General features: G+C 46.4%; 1 protein-coding gene across 24 annotated transcripts in view; it reads right to left on the reverse strand.

The window, feature by feature from the left end:
- The window catches only part of KALRN (kalirin RhoGEF kinase), a 660,095-nt gene that overhangs the window by 211,346 nt on the left and 427,809 nt on the right, over positions 1 to 20,940 (reverse strand). For all 24 annotated transcript variants that reach the window (XM_077884356.1, XM_077884355.1, XM_077884353.1 and 21 more), the window contains 6 exons: positions 17,121 to 17,213; positions 12,815 to 12,926; positions 10,814 to 11,004; positions 10,277 to 10,378; positions 8,603 to 8,745; positions 5,469 to 5,571 (listed from right to left, as the gene is read on the reverse strand). In XM_077884356.1, the coding sequence (XP_077740482.1) occupies positions 5,469 to 5,571; positions 8,603 to 8,745; positions 10,277 to 10,378; positions 10,814 to 11,004; positions 12,815 to 12,926; positions 17,121 to 17,213 (744 nt within the window). The remainder of the gene's footprint in view (positions 1 to 5,468; positions 5,572 to 8,602; positions 8,746 to 10,276; positions 10,379 to 10,813; positions 11,005 to 12,814; positions 12,927 to 17,120; positions 17,214 to 20,940) is intronic.

The following is a 20,940-nucleotide window of genomic DNA, read 5'->3' on the forward strand; positions in this document are numbered from 1 at the left end:
TAAGAATTTGTCAAGCAAAGAATATTACCTTGTGCGAACTGATAGGACGCTTATTAGTCCCGACATGGCTGAGTCTGTACAATTCCAGATGACTGGTTATCTTTTCAGTGGCAAAACCCAGTTGATCTGGGGAACCTCAAAACTCTAGGGAGCATGTTGTCCATTTCCTTGCGTGGGAGTGCCAGGCAGTAAATCCTCCTTGCATGGGGGATCTATCACATGTCTCCTCTGCTCCAGACACTGTTGTGCAGAATCATTGCATCGAGCAGGGGCTGGGCCCTCACCAAGGCACCAATGCAGGGGCTGGGCCTTCACCAATGTACTTCGAGGACTGAACTTTCTTTGACTACGGCCCTTATACCTAGTGGCTTGTGCCCACCTAAATGCCCTCAAGGTGCAGGCGTCAGGATCACCAAATTCTGAGAAAGCAGATGAAGCCCTCGGGAAGTCTATTCTCAGAAGGCTCCTGCAGCCAGGCTGCCCCACCTCTTGCTATAGGTACCATCTGTAGGAATCCTTTGACTTTCCCCTTAGCTGGGCCCTCACTCTTTCTAAACCAAGTCTTCCCTACCAGTCGGTGAAAAAAAATTTGGCCATGACCTACTACACTGGCTTAAAAACTATGAAGTTAGATCCTGAAATCTGCAGGCTTCTTCATGCATTTCCCTGTTCCCCTTCAGAACATTGCCATCATCAGGCCACCTTGTATCTTAAGATCACATTAGCTTGTTACTGAAATTCTTCATTTAAATCACAATCAGCCCTGGGATGTTCCAGCAACGCTTTTGCCCTGAGAATTTTTACAGAGAATAGCATCTGCAACTCAATTTCACTTCAACTTCCCCCATCTCCTGCCTGGACACATCTAGAAATTCATAGTGATTTTTTAGTTGGAGAGTATCTCTATTAGGATGAATTTGTGATGCTCAGTTCAATAAGCATTTATTGAGCGTGCCCGCCATGCCTATCCTAAACAGTAAATATATGCACAGAGACCAGCACTGTGCAGGTGGCTGCTTCTGTGCCATTAGCTGGAAATTATCTGGCAGGCATCCATCATGTTAAACAAGATACTTCTTCACTGCCACCTCGTTACTCAGGCTTACTTCACTAGAATTCTAGAATTCTGTATTTCTTCGAAGTATCGTTATAAAGGCCCATCACTTCATAATACACATACAGGACCAAACACTCTCTATAGTGGAATGCCCAGAAGAACAGGAACATATTTTTGGACAGAAAAGAAAGGGGCTCAGAGTACAACAGAACAAAGCAAGCACACCCACTTGCCTTCATGGAAATAACACTTTTTTTTTTTTTGCGTGGGACAGGTGGGAGGTAGACTGTAACCGTGCAGACGCATTGATGGTTAAACCAAACCAGCTTGGGGGGAAAGTGACTAATGCTACTTACTGAAGCACTCATGCTGGTTTTGTCAGCATTTAATGAAAACTAAGACTAATAGACGGATTCCTCATCATGGGAGGACTGCAGGTAAGCAACCCTGGATGCTCTGCTATAGAGAAAAGGAGCTGGGCATTGGTCTTCTGCCCTCAAGCTTGTCTTTTTAGCAGGAATTTGGATGAAGCCACAGACGGTATGTTTATCTAATGCTGGGAGATCCCGCTGACGTGCTGGACAAAATGATTTATATTCAAAGTATACTAGAATGCTGCAATGGAACTAAACAGGAGAAAATCTAATAGATACAAACCAACACTCGGGTTACTAAATCAACTGTGCAACCAGGGCAGTCTGTGAAAACAGGCATGGAGCTTTCAGGAGCCAACACTGTAAACCACTACTAGACACACGTACCATCGCAGGGAGGAGACTTGGCATTGTAGCCCTAGAACGAGAAGCTGAATTTGTATGAACTAGATAGAGCACATCTGCAGCATTCTGTACCATTCCAGACACTCCACGTTAGATCGTTCCACCCTGAAGGAAATCCAGAGGAAGGCAACCAGGATATGGGAGGGTACGAAAGTACATGAACACAGGAACAGTTGGAGAAACTGAGGATTTCTAAGCAGAAGATTAGGAGAGAAGTCAAGACAACCATCTTTGAATATCTAAAGCTCAGGGGTTGCCACTGGCCCGAGATGCTGCAACTTGAGGATTAAAATGAATACCTGATGGTAATGGATTATAATCCATCAACCACTAAAATAACCCTTGAGCCACTGTTAACAGCAAATGCCTAAGCCTTAGATTCTGAGGGCTAGCAAATGGAAAGAGGAGCAAAGTTGCTCTGTTTACAGACAGGTGAGTTGAAACTACATCCCTTCAGGTGTAGAATAGAAAAGAACCTGCTGACAGTTGGCTAAGGAATGAAGACAGCAGAACTCAACTCAAGAAGTAGATCCTCACAGTTGGTTAAATAACTGGGGACTCTTACCCAGAGTGTCTGACCTTTAGTTTTCCCCCAGAACAATGGTGGGAAATTAACCCTTACTGAGTGTCTAACGGGTGCCAAGTAAATGTATTTATTTGTCTTACAGACAGGGAAATTAAGGCATAGTAACTCACACAACAGGACACAGAAGGTAAGCGCCGGGGTGTGTCCAAACTCCTTCCACCCCATCACAGCACACAAAATACACATGAGGTGATTGGGGAGGTGCCCGAGGGTCCCACAGCTTCTCAAGCTGGACTGTCATGGCTCTTTCATGGTTACATCTTCCTCGTCTACCCAGCACAGCAGCGCCACTGTTCTATTTCCTCTGGATTGGGTCTTTTCTAGAAACCCATTGTTAAATGACCCTGCTTCCTGTGAGGTGACTCTGCCCTATTCCCTCCCATAGCTGTCCTTGTTTGCCAATCTCTTGAATATGGTTCGTTCGGTTCACCTGAATCGGTCCATTTTTATGACCTTGTTCTTCAGAGTCTGTTCACCTGACCACTTGGAAACCAACAGAGATCTTTCTCCTGATCTTCTGGTACAGTCAGGGGAAGATTTAGCACTGTGGATGACATCTATGGACTCAATGATACCACTTCATGTTTGCCCGATGAAGGGGAGTGTAGGTGAAGAGGACACATGGCTGTCCTGGTATCACTTTTCCGTGTCAGACGAGCAAGAACATTTTAAATTACAGTGTGCAGCCACAGCAGGCCCTCTGTTTTATTCTGAAAGTGTGACTATTTCTAGGTGATTTTTCAGGTTTCGTGTATAAAGCACAGAATCTCTCATCATCTCCAGACTCATTGCCCATGTTTCCCAGGGCCCGAGAAGGGAGCTGGGGGTTCCTGTTCCTGACAGGCCAAGGTCTCCAGCTGACTGATGCTTTCTGCTTGGTGGTAAGGAAACTTCTAGGCTTCCTTAGTATATTTAGAAATACAGTGTTTCTATTTCTGGCTGCTTTCAGACCGGCTGTTTTAGCTGCCTCCTGACACTGGAATTTCCTGAGATCGGGGACTATGTTCCCTCTGTTCATTCGTTCCACAAGTGCTTCCTGAGCATCAGCGTGTGCTGCGGGGCCATGGACAGCATTGAAGCAGACAGACAACCCTGCCCTCATCAGGGCTTAACAGCCTGGCTCGAGAGACACACATCGGACGGAAATTACACAAATAAGGATTCACATTCAACAAATAGCCCACATCTCTCTACAGTATCCAGCACAGAGCTCGGCACGTGGTGGGTGCTTTTTCAAGAATATGTGACTAATGTTTTTGCGGATGGTGCAGAAAGACTGACCAGCTGAGTCAGTCTTAGCATTGGGAGTATCATGCCTTGACCTTTAGAGTGAGAGAAAGATATGACAGTGAAGCAGAATGATCTGGGTTCTAGTTCCTTCTTTTCCACTAACTACTAGGATTTTCTTGGGTGAGTCACCCAAACTTTCCAGGCCACAGTTTCCTTATTTATAGAATAATATGTAAGTAACCAGAATTCTTCATGAATAGTGACATGCCTGCCATCAGAAGTGTTCTAATCTAACCTTACTCATCTTGCCAGAAGACAAGGAATGGCTGGAGCCAAAGACAAGACAAATGGCTCTGGCACAGGTGTCTGTGTCTAAGTCAGGGCTATGGGAAGATGGAGTAGCAGCTGGAAGGGATGGATCCCCTAGACCATGAAACTAATAGGCTCTCTCTGAACATGGGAAACATTGCATTTTGCTTCCTACCCACTGACTGTTTAAAAAGAAGCACTCATTCACAGGATATTCTAGGTTACGTTTCTAAACAACAGATCAGAGGAGAAAGTACAGGAATAGTTTTCTTTGTATGTTTTGACAAGTGGAAAAAAAAAAACCAATTTTCCATCCACTCTGGTAGTTAGTCAAAAATGGCTTAGAAACTTGGAGGCAGGATGTGAGACAGAATGACCCCGAATGTTCTTGAATACTAGTCTAGAGTGTGATGTAGCACCATGATCTTGGAAGGTCTGGGGCACAGTCTTTGTTTTTCCCCAGTAAGAAAAAAAATTAGGAAAAATCCTAATGAATGCAGATCATCTTCAAAAAAAACCCCGTGACGTAGAAAACAAAAATGAAGCAAGGACACACAGCCTGCTGCCTGAGGCTGACGTGCTAGGCCAACATACTAGGTTTTAATAGAGAAGGGCCAGATAGTCTTTGGAAATCCATACCTTCATTCATAAAATCACTAACATGCAGCAAAAGATCACCTCACCCTCTTTGACCCTGAGGTAAGCACATGAGAGTAGGGTTGGAGACAAAAATCCTTCCATCCCTGCTACAAATGTAGACAGCTGACTTCTTCCCCTGGCTTGAACAAATACACTGGGTCTTTACTACAATCTTCTTTCTTGTCCTCTCCTTCAGAGCTCCTAACTTCTGCTTACTTGCTCCAAAATCTAAGAGACCAAGTGACCAGGCTTTCCCACAAGACTACTACATCCCTCCAAGCTGCTTTCCACGCTTCTTGATCTTCTCTGCCCCTTGGAAACTGAGCCCGGAACTCTGGCCAGAGGAAGGCATCCTTTCCACTGGAGCCCCTTCAGAGAAGGGGCCCTACCACCCAGCATCTCTGTGGTCATTTACCAAATCAGTGGTCTTGGTCTAACTTTAGATGAGCCCATTCAATCATTATAGATATGAGCCAGTCAGAGCGAACAAGGTCTCAGGAAACTATCCCAGCCTCAGCCCCCTGAGGTCGGGCTTCCCAGGAGGCAGAGCCCAGGCGGGGCATCTCCAGAGGACAGGAGACCCAGACCCTCTCATCCTTCACCCTTACCACACCCTCGTCACTTCTGCTAAACTCTCATGACAAGAGAGGTCTGGGTGACCACCTGGTCTTCTAACCTTTCAGACAACATCTCCACACTGTGACATACCTCCTCCAGCCCTGCTCTTTCCACTTTGGCTGACACAAAGAGACAACTGGCTCCTGAGGTTGGGCTCCGTAGTGGGAGAAATTCCTCTGGGGGCAATTCTCCAGGGGTGGTTAAGCCAACAAGAAGTCTTAGGGGAAGGAAGGTTGGGATACTGTCCTACCTTGTCACTGTCCACTGTATTCTGAGAGGTCCTAGAGGCGATGGAGATGGTGTCTGGCTGGCTGCTCCCATCCCCCTGGCTGTCAACATCCTCCACTCCATCCCTGCAGGAAGAAGAGAAAAAAAAAACAGGGGTGGGGGTGGGGGGAACCACTGTGGGTTTAGAGCACACAAGGATTTCCAGCTGGGCTGTCAGAGCAGAGCCTCAGCACTTTCTAGCAGGGATTTGTCTAAAATTATCCCACTAAAGGGAGCAGCCCTGTACGATTTTCAGAGATGTTACCCCTCGCACTTAAAAAGCACACAATCCCTATGCTGATAACTGAGCACAAAATGGCAAAATGGCCCCTCCACACCTCCTCTGGCCCATGGTACAGAGGAGGTGATGATTTATTTATTTATTTTTTTCCCTGGGAATGGGTCTATAATAGGCAGTGGAAGAGGTACATCCTACTTAGAACCTATGCTTCTATTCAGCTGACTGGTGGATGGCTGACAATCCCAGAGTTCAATGTTTTCAAATAGTTTCTCTGCATACTGAAAGAGGATGGGGGTTAGTTTATAGCTGGCCTATAAACAGAGCTGGTAAGATTTTTTTTTTTTATTTGTATTTCTCCTGTTCAAGAAAATGATGTGAGTTCTTTCCTCCAGGGGAGATCATCTTTGGGAAGTTGCTGATGTTGGAAGCTCAACTCCCGGGTATGGAGGAAGGGATTATTTCCTTCATTTTACTGGGTCTTGTTGATCTCGTGCCTAGTTATGATGACTTTTTATCAACACAGAAGGCCAAGGCACCATCTCAAAGACCACAGACCGCATGGCAGCTTTTTGAGTCAGCTGTGCTCCTGAGCATCTGGCAAGATAATCTCGAGTGCACTCCTGGCATTTGGAGCCCTTCCTGGGTCGCTGGACCATATAGCTGTCCCCCTCACATATTCCTTCAATTCTTCAGCTTAAGAATTACATCTAAATCCTGCAATGAACCCATAGCCAGGACCAAGGGGGATTAGGCGCCTGGGGACTAGTGGAGGCTGAATGGTCAGTGTCAGGAAAAACTAAAGGAGATGCGGACCAGAACTTGGATAAATTAGCACAAAAAGTGACAGCTCTTCTCATGGTGGCTTATGAAAGTCCCACCCCTAATGCTGCTTCTGGGGAGGTAATGGCATTAGGAACTTGCTGCCTAAGGATGACACCACGTGGGCAAAATGCCCCATATACAAAGCTGCCTCACAGAGTCTAAACAATTACAGTCTGTTGTATGTGGACAGGTGTGGTGCATGTGGCACGCATGTGATACATACATATATACACAGTTTCTCCTGGTCATAAAAAGGGTCTTCTCCTACCTAGAACACTTGGCAACTGCTTTCTCACCACCACTTGTGGTTGGGAAATGCCAACTTATTTTTAATAATATAAGCCACATATTCATAGGAAGGAAGATCTGCTGTAAAATGAAATCATGTGATGCATTTCAAAACCAAGAATAAAGGACTTTTAGATCATCTGCTGTTTCAGATATCTGGGCCGCTGTTCCCCACCATTTGCATACAGTTGAGAGTTGGCTGTACTTTCTGCTTCCCATCATTCTGGCCCATCGCGGGCCCTTCTGGTCCACTGCAGATGAAGCCAGTTTTGGGGGATGTGGGGAGCCCATCCAGGAGTGGGAGTGGTGCTCTCCAAGCCAATTCATTCCTCCGTCAACTCTGTCCCCACCTCCTGGGAGCCAAGCTAATGAAATGACAGACAGCCTGACTGTTCTCTGTAGAGTCTGCCAAGGGTTTTCACTCTCTTATTTCAGGACAATGACGGAGAAATGGTGGGAGGCATTTCTAAGATATGTCCATCTCGTGTTCTACAGATGTTCAGACTCTACTACTGGAGGAAAAAGGGGCTCTTTCGGAGAAACACCTGAGCCCACCTCACCTGAATATCCATCCTTCCCTGCATGCTCCTGGACATTGAATTCTTCTAACATTTCTACTCTATCTTCTCTATTAAATTAGGGGCTTCCTGAGTAGGGCCTCTCTCTAGTGCTAAACTAACCCCGACCCTTCCCTGGACTCTAGATATTGGGCAACTGAAATAAAAATAACCCCTCCTCCAATACAGCCATAATTTGTCCTTCCGGCACTGAGAGGAGACCTCATCCTGGCCATGCAGGTCTTGGGGCTTCTGTCCCATGGACGTATCTCTCCCTATCTTAGTCATACCCTTCTTTTGGCTACCACCTCCTTTTGTACTAATGCTGCTACTCTGCAGGTCATCAGGTCCATGTATCCTGGTTGGCACCAAAAGGTTAACTAGCTCTTTGGGATTTCCTCCATTCATGAATAGGGGAGGAGAGGCGAGCCTGTTGTTACCAAGGACCATCAGCCTCAGAACTCTGGTTTGTTTGTTTGTTTGTTTGTTTTCAAGGTCACCAAGATGTTTTTACATGCTTTCTTTTGAAATGCCCTCTAAAAGAGTCATTGTAGGTGACTGTCACATGGAGACTTGAGAAACAAACACTGAGGAAGTCTTCCACCAGGGTAGGGCAACTGGGATTCAGAAGGGCCCAGAGAGGTGAGGATACAAAAATCAGTCCCCTTCTGCCCAATCACCTTGATTATCTCAGATAATTGAAAGTGAGGACTCGAGGGTTACAGAAGGGCTGCAGTGACAACCCCACCACACCATTCTCCCACCATTACCTTTACTGTCTAAACAATCCACTCATGGCCTATCTTCCTGTTGAAGTGTTCCCTGGACACTCCTTAGCGCTCATCTAAAGTCCCTTCTCAATGAATTTTTACAGCATTTACTGTCCCCACAGACGGCACTGGTTCTTCTTGTCTAACTGTTCCACATGTGAGATACAACTGTTGGATGGTTGTCGAGGGAAGGGGCTCATCATGCACTTCCCCTTCTCTTCTTAGAGCACCCAACAGTGTCTGTGAAATAGGAGGTGCTCAATTTAACTGACAATAACTTATGAGATGCTTAAAAAGGAGATTCCTCATCATAAAGAAGACTTCACAGAGGGGGGTGCCAACTGCAGAGCGCATCGCCCGCCCCTGTGGGAGCAGAGGGCGACCCCACTCCCGCTCCCGGAGCATGTGAAGCAGTGCTGGGGGGAGAGATGCTGGTTACCTCTTACTATTGTTCCTCTGTTTGGCTGGTGTTTTTGGGAGCTGAATTGGCTCCTTTAAAGCTCCTTTCAGGTGAATGATCCTTTCTTGAATCACTTCTCGAATGTTCTTGATCCACTCCTGCTTGGTTTCTATGTTGGAGGCCTGAAGTGCCACAGAGAGAAAGAATAAACACCCCATCTCCCTTTGCCCTGCCAAAAACAGTTCTCAATCCTCCTCCCGCAGGCTTAGCCCATTATTTTCAAGGACATCAAATGTCTGACAAGCTTGTTTCTCACTTTACACGTATGACTCTTCAATCCCAGGGACACACTCCTTCAACTCTTAGAATAGGGCTAACACCTCAAAACTCAGTGTAGACCTGTACAGGCGTGATTTTCAAAGTATTTAATACCCTATGTGTCACTGACCAACACTGACATCTGCCCTTGGGTGCCTGAGTGGCTCAGTCAGTTGAGCATCTGCCTTCAGCTCAGGTCATGATCTCAGGGTCCCGGGATCAAGCCCTGCATCAACAGGGGGTCTGCTTCTCCTTCTCCCTCTTCCTTTTGCTCTCCCCACCCCCACCCCCACCATGCTTGCTGTCTCTCTCAAATATATAAAAATCGTTAAAAAAAATACTGACATCTTCCCTGGGACTGGAGCATTTGTGGAGGTCCCCTGTTGGGCCAGAGATGAACACATCAGTTGCTAGATGCTGGGGAGATCTGGGAGCACTGGGAGGGGTAGCAAGGGGTATTTGAAGGCAGTAGCTATTTACCAAGTGGTACAGATCCATGTCAGCACGTCCAACTCCTAGTATGGCTACATACATAATAGGTTTATGCTGATGGAAAGTCAGTGCTGGGTTTTCCGCCTGGTAAACACGTTCATTGAAGGGCTTTCTACCATTTCACGAATATCCCATTTGCCTTTGTGGGATTTTTTTTTTTTTTTCAGGTAATTCTGTCTCATGGCAGGTAGCAGCTAGGCTGGCAATTCAGAGTGAAGGAGTGTCAAGCATTTGTCAGGGTTGGACCACCTCTTCTTGGTGGCAGCCACCCCGATAAGCAAATGACTGGTGGGAGCTCCATCTGCAGGACCCCTTCGTGGTTAGACGTACGTTACCACAAGCCTCAATGGCCAGGCTGTGTGCGCTCTGGAGAGCTGGAATGACTCCTTACGGCTGTCATCTGGTGAAAGGCCCTTTCTTAGCACTCCTTTCAATCAGCATAGTTCCCACGCTAGGGTGATGTCCTAGAGCTCTCAAATGTAAGTTTCTGGACGAAAAGGTCCATCTCTCATACATAGTTATGAGCAGCACTGAGCAGCACCTTCTACTTGGAAGGTGTTCAAAGAAAAAGTACTGAACGAATGTGGAGCAAATCAAGGTACCTTTCGTTGAAAGGTCAGTTGTTCCTGCCCTTGAAGGGGACAGACAGACAGACCAAATTAATGGCCCAGTAGGCCACTCCCTGTCTCCCTCCTTTCAGGTGCACACGAGGGGATGGGCTTAGGAGACCACTGGTCTTTGAGATCCCTAGTCTACTTCCATGACAGCCCTTGCATTTTAACACTCATGGGATGTTGGCCTTCCCGGTGGAGTCCCCCAGGCCCCAGCTCTCAGGAATAATCCGTCCCAGCCCTCTGCCCTCCTCCTGCTACCCGCTGGCGCCCAGCGGAGAGCACTACTTACTTTCAGCACTGTTTTATTGTCTGAGGAGGGGGTGCGCCCAGACCACAAGGCGAATTTGCAGGGATCACCTTCTACGTGCTCCGTCACACCCAGCTCTGAGGTCTGTAGACAGGAAATGCCTGTGAGAGGCGGGGAAGGGGAGGGCAGTGGGGAGCTTAGGGCTGGGGTGGGAAGGGAAAGGCAACACAGAGGAGAGGACCGAGGGAGGGGCTTCTGTCAATCAAACTTCAACAGACTGGATGCTCCGTTCATCTACCGGGGATGAAAGGACCTACAGGCACCTGCCAGATTAGCAGGTGGCAGGGAGGGCGGGCGGAGAGGGAGGCGCTAAAAGCAGACAGCAAGAAGACCGGTGAACTCTAAAATGCAGAAGTGGGAGGCAAGGGGGCAGCTTTGCAAATAGAAGGCCTTTTCATTTGTCCAGGATGGTTTTGGTGTGGCGCCAGGGGAGAGATGAGCTGAGCGTTCAAGAGCCCTTCCTGCCCAAGGGCTCTAGGACAACAGGGAGACTCGTCTTACCCCACCTGCCCCACCTACCAGTAGCTTGTTCTTGTAAACATATTTCGTGTGTCCTGAAGAGTCCTTGATCTCCTTGCTAAAAACCAAGGAGATCTCAAAGAGGAACAAGTGCCGCTCCCGCCCCTTCCGGATCAGCGACTTTGGGTCCCACACTTGGAAGGCATCCTGGAGAATCAGCTCTCCCTGAACATCCAGGTTCTCGTCGAACCCTGAAAGACACCCGTTTCCACCCTGTGGAGTTGCTCTAGCACCACTTGGGTGCCATGTTCCACAGCCCCCTTGGAAAAGATTCCCTGACCGTGAGCCCTCCTTTCCCAAGACGTTTTCTCTCTCTCGGCTGATTCCTGAGACTCCTGAATACTTGAGTAGATGGCTCCAGGGAACAGTAAGCAGATCCCCCTTCCAGAACCAGGTCTCCTACACATAACCAGTATTAGTGGCATCTTCTCAAAGGCCTGGGACCTCCTGCGAGGGCAAACCCCATGTCACCTTCTTCCTCGACAGCTTTCCACCGAGTCAAAGCGTGGAGTATTGCTGGATAGAGCGACCCTCGACTCCACTTTATTTGCCATTGCTTTATTTCTTATATTCCATTCCTAGGACTCTTCCCTTTGATGGATCCTATAGAGTGTGCTGCATAAAACCTCAACAGTTATATCTATTCCACTTTAAATTTTAACAGAGGTTCTGCAACTTTTTATGCATAAGAATCACCTGCAGATTTGTCAAAATGCAGATTCCTACCTAGCCCTGCTCCCAGGAGACTGGGATTTGGTAGCTGTGGGGGTGGAGCCTGGGAATTTGCTCTCCTGACAAGCTTCTAGGTGTTGCTGTTGCCAATCTGCAGACGGTACTTGGAGTAACTGGACTCAGAATACAGGTCAGGGACAGGGTGGAGGAGAAGGCTGCTTATAGAGGAGAACACCCAGGGGTGGGGAGGAGGATTGTGTGCAAACAGAAAGGAGATGGGTGGAGAAATTGTGGCAACAGGAATATGTTTAGATGGTTAGTGCTCAGTCTGGAGAAGGCAACTAGGGCTCCACTGCACAAAGAATTAGAGCTTCCTATGCTCAGGGTGGCCCAGGAAGTAGTGAGACCAGACCAAGTCTTTTAGATAGAGGGTGGTGGAGGTGGTAGGGGAATTGATGATGGGAGAAGGAGCCCAGTAGAGAAAAACAGCCCACAAGTCTGCATAGTTGCAACAGAGGACACTTAGGGCCCTTAACACCTGGTTTGCCAGGCTAGAATGGGACGCTGAGTCATCTAACAACTCTGCCCCAGCATGGCTGATCCGCACATCTGTCCCGCAGTGGTAAGAGCACTTTATTGGAGTCTCATCCTACCAGGTCTCTGGGTCCCAAGAACACAGTTCCAGTGGACTAAATGTACTTTGGAAGTCCAGGTCTGTCTATCTGACTGGACTTTTCTCTCCTGTTAGGAAGGGCATAAGGGTGGTTGCACAGCAATGTGAATGTATCAAAAGCCACTGAACTGTACACTTAAAAATGGTTAAAATGGTGAATTTTATGTTATGTGTATTTTATTACAATAGAAAAAAAAAAGGGTATAACGTCCTTGGGGGCATATGTGTGTGTGTGTGTGTGTGTGTGTGTGTGGTGTGTGTGCACATGCATGCAGGATTTCTACTCATTCTGGTGACAAACACAATGCCAATGTTATGCAGACAAACAAGACTGCTGTGAGTCAGGGCTCTAGTACATTTATGGCAAGGATAATGGCCTGGGCTAGACTACCTCACACGCAGTGAGTTGTCTAAGCACCTGAAACAACTTAGGCCCGGTCCTACCTGGTCCTTCCTGGAGGCAGGTATTGGCCGAGCTGGCCCCCGTGGAGCTCCTCTCACACCTCCTGAGGACCTATGTCCTCACTTGCCATTTCTCCTCACTTCCAGCCTTGCCCCTTGTCTGACTTCATGCCACTTCCCTCCCATGACACAAGCTCCCTGGTCTTAGGAAAGGAGGAGGCTGCCCCGAGGAGGCTGGGAGGACAGACAGCTACCTTCCAGCATGCTGACATGCATGGCATCATTGGCTTTCTTTGGGACACTGAGCATCACCTCCAGGCCATCCTTGAGCTCCCCCTTCCCTTCTTCACAGCAAGTTAAAAGTTCCTGGGAAAAAAGTCCAGATATAATTAGAACCATTTGTCTCAGCTTCCCCACCCTCCCACCACCTAACGCATCAAGGTGATTATAGACCAGCTTCATTCTCTGTAATGGTTCGTCTAAGCTATAAGGAAAGTGGGGTGGGGTGGGGTGGGGGATCATCTCCAAAGAATTCAATCACAATTTTTTCCACGACTGAGCTTCCTCAGCTCAATCTAATGTAAACTAATTTCAACCCGACTCTCAAATGCCTGGCACTGTAAGTCAGCAACTAAGGCATTCTCGGTCACTTGACTACCCTTCTGGAGAAGGGAACACCTCTGGCAAAGCACACAACAAACAGAATCTATGGAATCACAAAGAGAAGATAAAAGGTGTGCAAAGAATGCCCAGCACTCATATATCCCTGCATGCCTATTGCTGGCACCATGTTTATTTGCATACCTCTGCTGCCTAATTGCTCTGCCATACTGGGAGCAACCTGGGGTTATAGACATTATAGGTTTATAAGCGTTTCAGAGTTATAAAATATTTTTATATCATATAGATCAGGAGTTCCTAACCTGGGCCCAGTGGATGGGATTCTGGACTAGTCCTTCTGGACTCTTAAATCTAGAATCCAAATCTAATACTGCATCCGCCATGCCAACCCTGTCCCCCATGACCTCCACCACACTGAGACTTCCGAGAGCATGCCCTCTCTTATTTCCTCATTGAAGACTAGGTCATTGTCATCTCCATAAAAGACATATAGTATCTAGTGATGGAGAAAAGAGAATTTTCAACTATCTTAAAAATTATAAGGGCCATTTGGAGTGACTTTGCCCAAGCCAGAGGAATGTTGGCTTTCATTTTTCTTATGAGGGTTATTATAAATTCTGCTCATTTTGAAACTGGGAAGGAAACAATTAAGCAAAAGACCTGCAACCCATACTGTCTCCTTCTAGGGGGTAAGGGGAGACAGGGGATAGGTGGATGGGTAAGATACAGAAGGTGACCAGATCAAATCTTGTAAGCACATTAATGTCAGACCTTCTGGCAAAAAAACTAATGGTACTAGCGAACAGAAGAGTCCTTATCTATAGAATGCTTCTAGTAGGATATATCTGGCCTAAGACTTCTTGTGGTAAACAAACCTGAATCTATGGCTTTAGGTTTTAGGCATGGCTCCCTGTAAAATATCACAGATGCTATGCAACTATCTAAGTAAAAAGTTAGTATATCTCATAACCAAAATGGCTCTGTTCAGGGTAAATGATCTGATACCACATACACCATTTAGACAATGTGTATGTTAGTCTGGGCCACAGCACATCCTGATGCTTCAAGAAAGGACTTGGAGCTATTGGTGGTCCTGGACTTCTCTCTGTTTTATCTCTGCCTTGGGATTATTTTTATCCTTAAAATTATTCGTAAAATCTTATACTTGGTAAGATATCTGATTAGTGAGCATCTGACATGAAAATCCAATCCTTTGTGTCATCTTGTATACATTCCCATATGGAGAAGGGAGCTTTGAGTGTCCAAAGGAGAGGTGAACTGTCTCGAGCATGTCTGGGAGGCGGAATTGATCAGTACTCAGTTCTGTCCTTGGCTCCAGCCACTATAACGGCATCACTGCTCAGAAAGTTGCATTTACTTATGCCAACCTGAAGTTCTCCGATTCTCCCCATCCCTTTCCTAATTTTAATTCTCCCAACCTTGTTCTCATACATCCTCAAAAGGATTTCTAGGCAGGAGTATAAGAGATAAAGAAGAAATATGCTTCAGTGTGCAAAAGAACAACAAAACAAAACAAAAACAAAATACCCATTGGCTCAACCGCCTAAAGCAATATGGCAAGTCCACCAATCAACCAGCAAAGCCAGTAAGTTCTCCTCAGATCCTTGCTATAGCTGATACGAAGGAGAAGGTTCCACATTTAATTTAGACTCCAAAAGGACAGCTGTAGCAGATTTACATGAAGAATATTGAACACCAATTGACATACAGTTTTTATTTTCATGCAACGTCCAAAGTGGGAACCCCAGAGGATACTAATAATTAAGTATCAATATATTTGTAATAAAGCTGTCTTTAATGAGAAAATAAATCCCATATTATTTATTTATAGTAAAAGCTCAGCAAACTGTTTTCCTTTTACTCAGCAGGTACTCTGCTACCGGAGCATTTGTAAGGGTCACAAATTACCTTAGTAAGTCTTTTTTCCCCCAATAATTTTACAACTTCTCCACATATTCCCACTACTTCATTTTTTCCCTTCTCAGTTACCTGCACAGCCATCTCTTCCTAAAACATCCAATTACAAAATGAAGGCCCAGAGCCCATCCCTCCATCACCTAAAGCAAAACACAGGGCAGCCTGGCCATCGTCCACGTCCTTCTCTTATCTGTGTCACAAAATCATCCTGGGAATTTAAAGGGAGAAGTGAAAAGCTGTATTTCTCTGCATCTTACTTGATTTAAGGCACTGGAGATGTGGATGTGCAAGTTTCTGTTTTGTTTTGCTTCTTAATTTACAACCCCATTAATTCCTGAAAAGGCTTTGGGATACTTAAATTTAATAACCAAAAATGAATTTTAACAAATCTTCTGGTACAAGAAAAATCACTGAAAGGGTCAAGCATGAGATGGGATAGGGAAGGACGGAATAATCATACACAGAAATCTGGGTTAGTAACAACACAGTAGTAGTCGTAACGGGATTCAGTGCTAATTATCTGATAGTCAAAGGCAAAGAAGGAGCTAAAGCTCGTGTAACTTAAAGGTAGAGAGTACACCAATGATTTTGGAGAGAACCCCCACATTCGACTCTGAGGTCTCCTGGGAATTTCTGTGAGTCTTTATACAAGGAACTTCAAAAAAACAAAGATGACATCTTCAAAAGCAATTCTGTGCAAATAGACAAGATGCTCTGCACATTGTTGCTCCTCACACAAGGCCTCTGTCAAGGCCGAGGGCACGAAGCCCTGTGCTACTTCTCTAAGGCCATCTTTGCAGGCCTGGAGGACTCGAGCGCTTGGAAGCAGAAGCCCAAAAAGCCTCTTCTTGGAGACAAGGAAAGAGGACCTTTGAAGGTGGAGGCCAAGAGGATGGGTGGAACTAGTCCCTGCCCTGACCCAGAGTGGGGAGAGGTCCAGGGCACGGGTCGCTGGTGGTTCCACCCTTCTCCTCATGGAACCACACGCGCTACACAGGGAGACTCCAGGGTGACCAGAAACCTAGATTTGACACTAGATTGCTTTTCAGGCTTAGCGAAGCCACAATATGTGAGATTCTACAAGCATCCCTAAACATGAGTTGAGTTTCAGCAGCTTTTCTCTGGAACTAAACTCCCCAGAACATGCCTCTCACTATCCCTTCATGCTTTGCACTTGCGGAGCCACCAGCAAAATATTCAAACTTAGAGAAAACTCTACTCTTATACCTTGAGAATTAATATACATAGGCATTACATAACTGCTTATAATACTGATTTTCTAGGCTTTCTGTGGGGGGAAATATCATATTTTCAGATGGCATGTGTATCCTTCCCTAAAAAGAATTAGCCCAAATTACTTAGTATTTTATGTAATTTGATTATTTGAATTTTAAAGAAAATATTTTGGAGAAAATCCAAATCTTTTGCTTGGTTCCAAAAGAACCCTTACCTAACATATGGGATCCTCCAGACACAAGAGTGCCATTGTGTTTTAATCTGCACTCTTGGAGGGTTTTCTCTCAAAAGCCTCATAGTCTTGACAAATACAGAGATTAAGGCAATAGCAGGTGCCACTCTGGGCCTCTCCTGCCTATGTAGACGGGCTCTACTCCTGAGACCTTGAACCCTGATCCTACCGGAAGCAGGGGCCACCAAGAGGAATCTGCCTCAGGGCCAGAAGGGCAAGTGGGGCCCTACGTGTCAGCCAGTGCCTGGGGTGGCAACTGCTCCAAATGTGTAGTGCCAGGTAGGTGTGAAAACAGTCACACCTTGCTCCTGCTCACGTTTCTTCTCTGTACCCCAACAAATTGGCACCTAGAATTTCACGGTCATGCAGTCTAGGAGCTAGCAGAGCCAGTGTGAGTTTATGGCTAGAGGAGAAGTCTTGAGGGGTCAGTTTTCCTATCCTTGGGCAAAGCAGGAACTCCCTGGACCTGGTGGGTGGTATGGGAAGGGGGTGGTATGGGAGGGGGAGACTGACACAGCAGGGAGGGGCATTACCTTCAGAAGCAGTTGGTACTTGGTGATCCTCTGGACGGGCTTGATTAGGTAGGAAGAGATGGAGTTGGCCAGACCATGCCGCTGCTGAATCTCCTGCAGGGGTGACAAGGGGCACCATTACATACAGAGGGGTGCGTGCGTGCACATGCGTGTCTGTATGTGTTTGGGGGGGAAGCAGGCAAGGCAAGAAGAGAGAAGAAAAGGAAAAAGGGTAGACAATTATGAGGAACTGTTCTCTGTTGGGGAGAGAAACAAGAGAGACCAAGATTGGTGCATAAATAGAGAAAAAGAGAGATGGCAAAGGGGGAAATTAGATTTGTGTGACAGAAACGGAAATGAAGAAATGGGGAAGGAGAAAAGTGGGAAAAGGAAGTGAGGAGATAATAATAGACAGAAGGATAAAGGAGAGGTGGTGAAGGGAAGTAAGAGGGAATAAACCCATAGCAGAGGCAACAGAGGCAACCACAGGGGTTAGTAGGATGATGAGAACAAGGGGAGGCAGGGAGTGGGGCTTGGACGTCTAGGCCGATGGCTCCTGAGTCTTTATCTCCTTAAAATAGCACAAGGGCACATATCCTTTACCATCTCCTTTCTCCTCAGCTTAAACCCGCCCCCAGCTTGGAATCACCTCGGTATTCCCTACAATGTCTTCACTGGGATCCACAGCACCGCCCTCGTTCTTCAGGTCCCTCGAGCTGGCAACCAGGGAGTCATCGTTTGTTGTTTTTCTTGTGTTATCCCTGGTGACAAGTCCTGCTCCACACCATTCACACCCCGGCTACAAGCATGGCCTCTAGCTGCTGTTGGGGCCTCTAACCTCTTTTTCATCCATTCTCTATCCTGCCTCCAAAATAACCTTCCACTTCCCAAGGTGTAGGTGTGTGAAGGGTAGCGTGACTCTGCCTCAAGAACCTAACACCCTAGATGGCTGAGGCTACTCAACCACTTAAAATAGCAACAAAGGGGAGGGAACATATTCCCTGGGAGAACAGAGAGGAACGACTGGGCCCAGGAGTGGTGTGGATAGTTTAGGAGAGATAGTCTTCAGCTGAGGTTTAGAAGATAGGCGGGGGAGTGGGGGGAGTGCAAATGGCATTCTATATACGGAAAACATATTTAAAAAATATACAGGAAATAACCATTGTGGATGTAGATGATAATGGGGACCATGCAGAATGGCACAGAGGATGCACACCTAGAGTCCAGAAAAAAAAAAAAAAAGAAAAGAAAGATACAGTTAGATAAGCCAAGTATATTTAGGTCATTGATGGAGGGGTTGAGCTAGGTGAAAAAAATCAGGATTTGGTGGTGAGCTTCTCAATGGTAAAGTACTGCCGATCTTAAATAGAAGAAAAACATGGTGAAAGCACTGTTTTAGAGACAGTCACACAAGCCTACTAGCAAGGATGGAGTTTGGGAATTAGAGGCAGAGACACCAGTCAGGAGGTCACTGAAAAATCCCAAGTGGCCAAACACAGAGTTGCCATGTGATCCTGCAATTCTATTCCTAGGTATATACCCAAGAGAAATGAAAACCTATGACCATACAAACACCTAGAATGTTCGTAGCGGTGTTATTGATGAGAGTAAAGAAGTGGATACAAACCAAATGTCCATCAATTGACGGATGGAAATCTATAATGTGAGGTAGCTCCAGGAGGGGGTATTATCTGGCCGTTAGAAGGAATGCAGGACCGAGATGTGCTTTAGCATAGCGGGGCCCTGAAAGCATTACGCTACGTGAGAAAAGTCAGTCACGAAATAACACAGATGATTCCATGTTGATGAAATGCCTGGAATAGGTAAATCTACAGAGAGAGAAAACGGATCATTGGTAGCTCTGGGCTAAGGAACAGGTGGGAGGATAAGGCGGCGGTTTTAGTTAAAGGGTGTGGGGTTGCTCATTGAGGTGATGAAAACGCTCTAGAACTGACTGTGGAGAAGGCTGTACCTGTCTGTGAATACACTAAAACCATTAAATTGTTCACTTTAAATGTACCTACCATCTGTATCTAAAGCTATGTATATATATATATCCTTATCTCTAGGTGTGTAACATGGGCTTGCCCTAAGCTGGGGTTAGTGAGACTAAAGTTCTGGGAGGAATATAAGAAATGTTTTGAAGTTACCCAAGACAGACTTGCTCTTTGGCCATGGAGGGAGGTGAAGAAGAGAGAATTTGAAAAATTACGGCATTCCTGCTAACGATCCCAGAGAGTAGCGACGTCCTCACTCGTTTGCCTCTTCTCCAGAGGTGTGCAATCAGAGCAGGGCTCATCCAAGACGGATGGGCAAAACAGCTGGCAGTGTGACCCTCTTTGGGCCACGGAGCATTGCGAGTTTACCTGGGGGCTTTGGCAAGACAGTGAGGGCAGGAGCACACCTTGGATGGCCCTCCCTCTCTGCCAAGTGGGAAGGCCGCATGTGGGGCAGTGAGAAGGCGCTGTCCCCGGGGGGCTAGGTCAGCAGAACCGGGCTCACTAGTCCTTCATAGCCATCATAGACATCACAGCCTCTCAGCTCTCACATCTGAGATAGAAAATTCTGGAAATGTGAATTCCATGTGAAATGTGTGCCTTTTTCTGGAACTTTGATTTTGGGTGTACTCTCTACAATAATGGATACAAGAAGACAGCCTAATCAAGGGCTTGTCTCTCTTACAGAAGGAGGGCCTAGAGCAGATATTTTCTGTGTAGAACTTAGGGAACCCTTTCCGATGGAATGGAATAAAGTCCCAAATATGTGTTCTGGGAAGCTCTGGGAACAATCAGGAGTTCACTGTTCTCCCTCCCCACCTCTATGCTGAGCTCTAGGGTCTCCTACCTCGAGGGTGGTTTTTCTGGTTTCCAGTGGCCTTGCCAACTAATGCAGAGGCTCATCGGTCACTGCCTTGGAAATGGGGGGGGGATAGGGTGCAAAATTTGGGGTATATCTAACCTACCAGTCGAAATTGGCTAGAAACAGGGATATGATGAATATAGGACTAAAGGAAACTACAGATTAGCCCCAGACACGATGACTAGTACAAAAGGAACCAGGCAAATCACCAGACAACCTCAGGGGCCAGAGGTGGGAGGAGGTGTATGCAATAGAAGGGTACTTGTTGACCTGCCAAAAGGCAAATTATTACAAATGCTATAAGGTAGATACAAAGTATAGTAAGTGCATAGAGAGGGGGAAGGATTCATGCAGGAAATGTCTGACCTTTAAAGGATAGAAAGAATTCTGAAGAATGTGTGTGTGTGTGTGTGTGTCTGTGCGCGCGCGCGTGCATGTGAACACACACAATGGGGGCAGACCAAGCACTGGGAACAAAGATGAGGATGCAGAACAGTCTGAGGCCTGCTCAGAGCACAGGGTGTGTAGGTTCAGAAAAATGCTAAGTGGAAGACGGGACACAGTGCGTTCAAAACTTCACAAAGGCCCTTCTGGATATTGTAGATGAATAATTGACCAGAAGCATCTCAAGGAAAATACACTATTAACAAAGGTTAAGAGTGGCATGGAATGTCCAATACAATATCCAATAAATTCTGATTCTGAAATTCTGTTTTTAACCAAATCTAACCTCAAAAATTCCAATGTGGGACATCCAGGACCATTTCTATATTAACACTTCATTTCTAAAAGTCACGAATGTCTTTTCTTGCCTGGCTTCCTCCCATTCAAGGGTCATCCCTCCACTGAGCAGCAAGATACTTGTGCAATCCATTTCTGTTATGGCAGCACCGGGCTAGAAGGATGCTCCGAGGTTCATTTCGTAGACTTGTGTATGGGAGTGACGTGTAAATGTGTGTGTATTCCCCAGGGGCCTAGCACA

This window comes from Canis aureus, chromosome 35, assembly GCF_053574225.1.
Source record: "Canis aureus isolate CA01 chromosome 35, VMU_Caureus_v.1.0, whole genome shotgun sequence".
NCBI lineage: Eukaryota > Metazoa > Chordata > Mammalia > Carnivora > Canidae > Canis > Canis aureus.